This window comes from Falco naumanni, chromosome 3 (genome assembly GCF_017639655.2).
Source record: "Falco naumanni isolate bFalNau1 chromosome 3, bFalNau1.pat, whole genome shotgun sequence".
Lineage (NCBI taxonomy): Eukaryota > Metazoa > Chordata > Aves > Falconiformes > Falconidae > Falco > Falco naumanni.
In genome coordinates, this window is record NC_054056.1 from 1,031,484 (window position 1) to 1,039,003 (window position 7,520).

A 7,520-nucleotide genomic window follows, 5' to 3' on the forward strand; every position below is an offset into this window, starting at 1 on the left:
CCTCCTCGTGCCTGCCAGCAGGTCATTGCCGTATTTCACGTCGATCGTATCCTAAAAGTGTGCAGATGGCGTCGCGTATGCCATCATTAACGTCGAAGCAAAATTAGACAGCTCTCGGAGAGGATTAATGCAAGGGATGTCAACCGCTCAGCCTAGCGGAAGGCTTTAACCAGCGCAGTGAGCCACGCGTTGGGGCCAGCGACCGTGTCACCTGCCTTGAGCCCCACGGGGATGCCCCCGGCTTCCGCCGCTGCAGCTCGCCCGGGCCGTGCCGCGCGGGGGGAGGGGGGGCGGCGCGGGGACCCTGCGCGGGGGCGCGCACGGGGCCAGCATCACCCGCGCGTGGGGCGGCGGTTCCCCCGCGGCTCGCGCTGCCCGCGCCCCGCCCGCCCCACCTGCCGGCGGCGGCTGCGAACTGCCTCCCGCCCCCCAGCCGCCGGCGGGCTGCGACCCCCGGCCCCGCGGCCCCGCCCGAGACCCCCCCTCCACGGGACACCACTCGCGCACACGCTGCCCCCACTCCCCCCCCTACACTGCACCCACTTTCTCCTCGCACCGTCCCCACGCCCCCTCCTCGCAGCGCGGGGGGGACAGAAGGTTCCACGCGTGTTCGGCGCGGCCCGCGGGGCGGCGGGGCCGGCGGCGGGGGCAGCGCGGCGCGGGCAGGGCTCTGCCCAGGGGGTCCCCGCCGCCCCCACGCGTGTGCCTGCGCCCCGCTTGCTCCCCCGCGGCCGCCCCACGCGGCGGGGCGGAGCGGGGCCGTGACGCGGCGTGGCGGGGCTATAAAGCACCTGCCGGGCGCCCGCCGGCTCCAGACGCGGCGCGGCGGCTCGGGGCAGCGCGGCTCCCGGAGGAGCGGCAGGAGAGCCGGCCCGGGGGGCAGAGAGAGAGAGAGAACCCCGGAGCGAGTCCCCGGAGCCCTGCGGCCGCCCCGGCCCCGCCGCCGGGCCGCGGCGATGCCCACCGCCTCCGCCGTGCTGCTGGCGCTCGCCCTCTGCGCCCTCCTGGGAGATGGTGAGCCCCGGGCCGGAGGGGGCTCGCTGCCCCTGGGGTGCCCGCCCAGGCGGGGACACCCACCCGCGCCCGCTGAGCGGGGGGTGCTGGGGGTGCCCGGCGGCTGGCTGCGGGGTGGGGGGCGTCGTTCCCGGGGCGGCCCCTGCAGCTGCCGGGGTTACGCGAGCCCCCGCGGAGCCCGCCCCGCTAAAGCCGCCTGCCCGCCGTCATCCTCAGCGGAGGTGCAGCTACGCCATCACACCGACGGGCACGCCAGCGCCCCGCACCGAGCCTGCGGCTCATCCCTCCCTCCTTCTGCCGCAGGTACAGGCCACCCGCCACCCGAGTCCCACCTGGCCGCGCACCCCAGGACCAAGCGATGCTCCTGCAACAGCTGGCTAGATAAGGAGTGCATTTACTTCTGCCACCTGGATATCATCTGGGTCAACACACCTGGGTGAGCATGAGTGCTGCTTTCCGGCTGGGGGGTGGCCCTGCTGCTGACTTAGCCGTTGTACGTTCTGATCGAGGGTGGGGTTCGGTTAGGGGAAGGTGGGGAAGGGTCCCAGACCCGTGAGGCGCCTGCAGCACCTGCTCCAGAGAGCATTGCGAGTCCAGTCCTTTCCCGCAGCCAGAAAGGGACAAGCTGTGCTTCTGCACAGGGTTGCGGTGTAACCCCCGCGGAGCAGAGTGGAAACACAGGGCTCTGCTTCCTCATCGGCTTTTTCTGAGATTTGCACCTCTGTGTGCCCAAAGCAACACGGAGGCATTACAGCTGCAAGTTGGAAAGTTGCTCTGCCCGCTCGCGAGAAGTAACCCCAAGTGCCGCCTGCCAGCGCAGCTACAGCCAGCGAAGCAGGGGTGGGCTGGCACTAAGGTCCTGCAGCTGCCAAGTCCTGCCCTCGAGAATGCTCAGGCAGCTTTCGGAGCAGTTTCAGACCAATGGCCATCACGCTGTAGGAAAACACATGTACTCAGGTGTGGTTATAATCGTGCTTGCTAACGTGCAATTACAACTCGCTGCTTGCTCAGAGAATAGTTGCAGTCACTGCCAATCCTAAACCCTCTGGGAGAGTAGATTGCAATCAAAGATGAAGCAGGGAATGTGCTAACAGATCTGAAAGCATGCCGTGATCAGAAGAACCTGTTACGGCCCCAAGACATCTTGAGCTGTACTATGTCCTGTGTGTTAAAACCCACAGGGGGAGGGAAAGCCCTGACACCTCTGTGCTTGAGAGGCTGGCAGCTTCTGCTGGGGGCCTGGGCATCCGTGCTGCTCCTGTGCTGTGCCACGCAGGTGAGCTGCCAGCTCGCCTAGCCCATGTTGCGACCCTTGCACGGGCGCTCGGGCTGCTGCAAGGAGAGAAAATTCCACTGGCGACCCAGCACATACTGGCAATCTCCCTGGGAGGGGTGGGGTGGGGAAAACAGCAGGTAGGAGAGGAGCTGGAGTTTAAAGGCTTAGATGTATCAGTGACCTTTTCACCTTATGTCTACAGATGCATCTTTTATTATCCTGGCACTGGCTTGTCTGCCTCAGGATGGTGTTATAAACATGTTGGCTAATAAAAAGTTGGTTACATAGCTGATTTCTTTTGTTTTAACAGACACACCGCTCCCTATGGCTTGGGAAGCCCACCAAGGCGGCGCAAGAGATCACTCAGCAGGTGCGAGTGCTCGCACTCCAGGGACAGCATCTGTGCCACCTTCTGCCAGGTGAAGCCTGGGTAAGTCACGGGGGTCCTGGGAACGTCCCTGGGGGCTGCTCGGTGAGGGTGCAGGCAGGCAGGCAGAGCTTCGGAGCTGCAGTAACTCTGCAGCCTCCGTGGGGACAGCTGCGCAGCTCTTTGCAAACAGCTGGAACTTGTCTAGTGGCTTCCATACCCCTCCCAAGAGGCCCTGGCGAAGCGTCAATAGGTGGTTTTGCTGTAGAATAGTCTCTTTACTAGCTGATAAGAAGCAATGTTACCTCCATCCCTCCTGCTGCCGGGAGGCTGAGGGAGCGCTGAGTGCACTGGTGGGAAGGGAGTTGCTGGCAGCATGCTGGAAGAGGGACAAGCACAGGACATGAAGCTTTGGGACACCAGTGTCTCCTGCATGGCTCAGGTGGGAGAGGCTGCAGGAGAGTAGGATTGCTGTGAGCTGGGACTTGGAAGTCAGATATCTTCCATAGCCAGCTTGTTTTATAGCGCGTGTGGGCCCTCCGTTGTCTCACTTCAGCCAGCGGCACAGAGGAGTGCTTACACTGCGGGGAGTTGGGGAGCAGAGTCACTGTAGAGACCTGTCATTCATTTCATAGCAAAGCAATAGTTAAAATCCCCAATCATTAAATGTGACGGTGAATAGAGAGAGGTCTGGCAGAATAGGATAGTGTAAGAATGAGCTATGAATAGCTCTCAAATAACTGCAATTAACTCTTCAAAAACATGCATTCAACTGTCTTAGTCTGTCACGGGTGATGTTAAAGCGACACTCCCCTGGTACTTACCATAGCACACGGCTGGATGTCAGTGGTTCATGCATCTCCTCTTGCTCATTAGGTACCTCCAGAGTCTGAAGCTCCCAGCGAGCTCTGGAGCACCAGCGAAGTCCCCACAGAGTGGTGGCATGAGGCCTTCCCATCATGGCCTGCTGAGAGCTCTCAGGTGAGCATGCCACTGAAACCCACTCTGAACGTCCCTCCTGAGCACTTTAAAATCTGCAGTTGTGACCCCAGACTGCAGTAACCTTCCCCCTCTTGTCTCCGTTTAAGTGAGTACACTTGCCTGTTTCTGCTCTCCATGGAATTGAAGGCTAGCACCTGAGGGAGCCAGCGTTGCTTGTGTCCTTCCAAAACTAGAGGAATATTACATAAAATGTAATTCTTGATTGGAGTGGGACATTGCTGTGATATGGGACAGGCAAATGGGTGATAGACACGAAGTGGGGGAGGGATGGCATCAGTCATGTAGGAAAAAAGTTCATTGGGCAGCAACTTTGGATGGAAGGAAATAAGCTTTTCCCACATCACGTCAGCGAGCTGCAGAACTCACTGCTGGGAGAAACTGTGGACTCCAGGAATGTAAATGAATTAAAGGGAGTTGGCAAACTGAAGGAGGGTTGGTCTGTTGGTGGCAGTTAAATTGGATGCAGTGGGAACACTTTCTGAAAGGCAGATCTGGGGAAGCATCGCTTGGGTCATGCCCTGCTGCAGGACTCCTTGAATCCGCTGCCACTGGCCGCTGGTGGATCCCCGCTGTGGCTTAATATGTCTGCGAGTAGAAATTCCCCCTTTTCCTTCCCCCATCTTCTGCCTCTTGGTGAGGGGTAGATAAAGACCATAAAGAGGGGCAGTTGCTGAGCAGTAGGAAAAATGGACGGGAGAATGAACATCACATCTCTTCTTTTTACAGGGATCTTGCTGCCTCCAGCCTGCGGTTCGGCAACCACCAGCACCGTTCTCAGAGGGACGCACAGCCAATGGTTTTGCCTTGGAAGAAGAATGTCTGGAAGAAGAAGAGATAAGAATCAGGTGCATATCAAGTTCACCAGAAGAATCTGGAGTCCTGTGGGTGCCACTAACTCCGCTGTCGGTAGTTAGAGCTGAAGGAAAGGCCATGAGTGGAAGGGGGAAGAAGTGGAAGCCTCCATGCTCCTGTTGTGTGAACCAGTACTGCATGCACTCCAGAGAGTGTTGTAAAGGGAAAACTGCCTCTATACAGTCACAGATGTGTTGTGGGGCTGAATTGTGCCTTTTTGGATTGGGCAAGGGTCTTGCTGGAGGAGTACTAGCTTAACTCTGCGCTGGAGTCCCAGGCAGAGGGTCAGCCGGCGCCGGGCCGTTGAATCACTCACAAAGGAGGCAGCTCAGTGCAGCCCCAGGCTGGGTGCTGAGCGCTGGTTCCAGCGTGGCCCCATTCAGTGGTGGTTTGGCTGGTCATTGTAGATGGGGATCGACCACCTCCAGCGTGAGCCTACCTTTGCACTTTTTTCTCTTACTTGTCAGAGAGCGTGATATGCATATGAATGAGACTCCCACAGTAAAGCAGCTCCCAACTTTTATTAAAGAATATGTATCATCTAGAAGCCTGAAAGCCAGCTGAGCAGTCAGGGGCATTCTTTGGCTGAGAAGGTCACTGAAGGGCCATCCGTAAGCGGCTCTTGTTTAGGTGGAGGATAGCTTGCTTACACTGGAGCTTGCACCAGATCCAAGCTGGGCTCCTGCCATCAGACACAGCAGCAGTGGGGAGGGGAGGCTGAAGTGGGGCTATATCTCCGCAGGACCCCCGTGCGTGCAGCCCCCCTGTAGCCTGGGGGAGGGAGCCCTGCTGGGTACAAGGCAGAGCTGAGCTGCTACCTTGGATGAGTGCAGTGTTGTGAATCTGTCTCATCTTGGACATACCCTTAGCAGGGTAGTGTTCTTCCAGCTCTTAACCTAACACCCCAGCTTTCTTTCAGCTCTACCTGAAAAGAAAGGCTAGGGGCAGAGAAGATGGGTGGTGGGAAAATAGCCTGCAAAGGCTTGCTTGCTGCTTCGCTTAGATCAGGTTTCTGATTCGGGCTCTATATAATAGATGACCGGTATATGGATAGTGTGCCACCGCAAGAGGTGTAACCTAAATGGAGAACACATTAGGCCAGGGGCAGCCAGGTGGGACTGGCACAGAGGGAAGATCTGGGAGGAGGAGAGCACCATGCTGCCTGCGCAGCTTTAGGAGAAAGGCTCAGATTTAAACTCATGCCAGAATCCCGGCTGCTTCCCCAGCCGTGGAGCAGCACGGTAGTGCTGGCCCAGAGGAGAGGAGGAATAATTTGGAAAAATCACTGAGCCCAGAACCTACAAACCAATCTTGCAGGCAAACACAATCTCAAGGCTCTGGAGCTGTATCACAAGTGCACTTTTGTTTGCCTGGGCAGATTAACTTCTTTTATAAATCATGGCTGCAGCTGTCATCTGGTTAGCGCGGATAAATAATTGCTCTTCTGGAACCACTGTTGGGTCCCCCTCGCTGCCCAACCCAGTATTACACGTGAGCGTTTAAAAAGGATGCTTGAAGGTGGTGGTGGACCAAAATCTGTGGCTGTTGCAAGTGTAGTCCCATTGGACATACAAAATACTTCCCTGATTTTGCTTTAAGCCCGGGGGGTGGGGTGCGGAGGGGAATGAGACCAACTGATTGTATCATAAATGAAACGGCAAACAAATCATTTGGTCTCCAAAGCTGCAGAGAATCATTTTATATTTGGCCCTCTGAAGGTTTGAGTCATTCTAAAAAAAAATAAAATAAAAAAAATCCTGAAAGGGTTTGTTCCAGAGGAAATTTTGCACATGGTTTAATGTGAGCCTAGTAATTTAAAATAAAACTACTGCTGTAAAATACTATGTATATCTCCTTGTGTGTATAATGTCTCATCTTTAAGTGACTTATTGCACACATGCCATATGTAGCATTCGGAAATCTGTGTATTTATTTAAATATATTGATTTTTTTAGACAGTAACTTGCAAAATTTAATTTGTAATAAATAATGACAAAAGTCAATACCATTTTTCTGCCTTATTTGATGGCTGGGTGGTGGTGGATAAAGGGAAAGAAATCCAGATGGCCAAAAGCACCATGAGGGTGGGTGGGGATGTGGAGGCTGTGTAGTCTTGTGAATGGTCCTCAGCAAATTTCAGTTTAAAGTGAATCCATCCAGCTGACTTAAATGTTCTTTCACTTAAAACAAATACCCTGTTCCTTTCTAGATGCCAGTGGGAACATATATGATAATTTCATAATATGTAATTATCCCCAGCTTGTGCTTAGGGCTGTGGATGCCAAGGCTGGCTAGAATCCTTGTACCAAGGGATCCTGTCAACATTTTCCTGTGGTTGAGTCCTTTGCTTCCAGCCCTCTTAGCAGCTCTGTGACCGTGGGTGTTGGCATTGCAGGGACAGAGCAGCCACACACCCTCTTCTGCACCCAACAACTTTTAAATCTGAGTTTGGCTGATTGTTTTAATTTTTTTAAGCCATCATCCATTTGATGGTCATCTTTGCATGAAGACCACACCATAGATTGTTCTGGTCTAGTTAACTCCATGAATCTCGGTGCACCTGTGAGAAGGGAATAAAAAAGAAACAGCAATGTAATAGCTAGGGCTGTGCTTGCTGCATACCCAGAAACCACGGCACTTTTTGTGGGTTTGCATGGCTTCCTGGGAACAGCAGTTCAGGGAGCTACAGCCCCATCCTTTTCTACTGTCCAGCTTTCTCGGCTGAGTTGCATCTCCCATGGCCGAGTCTCCGTCCTGGGACCCGGTGTCAGAGTGCGTGAAACTCAGATTCCTTCAGATGTTTCTATGACAGTAAGTCATAGTTTCTATGATTTTAATGGTAAAGGTCCATGATAAAAAGGACCTTGAATTACAGGTAGAAGAAGAAAAAAATGTACCCTGAAGCACTGCAGATTTCCTATGTACAATATCTAAGGTGCATTTTTCCCCTCTTCTGCTGAACCTTGTTTCAGAATGGCCTGAAAATTTTGCCTGTTTGGGGTAATTTCC

The 7,520-nt window shown here is 54.9% G+C and overlaps 1 protein-coding gene across 1 annotated transcript; it reads left to right on the top strand.

Moving 5' to 3' along the window:
* The first annotated feature begins 830 nt into the window (after positions 1-830).
* On the top strand, positions 831-6,514 carry EDN2 (endothelin 2). Its single transcript, XM_040588568.1, has 5 exons — positions 831-1,014; positions 1,318-1,450; positions 2,601-2,720; positions 3,534-3,638; positions 4,386-6,514. The coding sequence occupies exons 1-5, from the start codon at positions 957-959 to the stop codon at positions 4,495-4,497; spliced, it is 528 nt and encodes a 175-aa protein (XP_040444502.1). The 5' UTR covers positions 831-956; the 3' UTR covers positions 4,498-6,514.
* Positions 6,515-7,520: the final 1,006 nt, after the last annotated feature.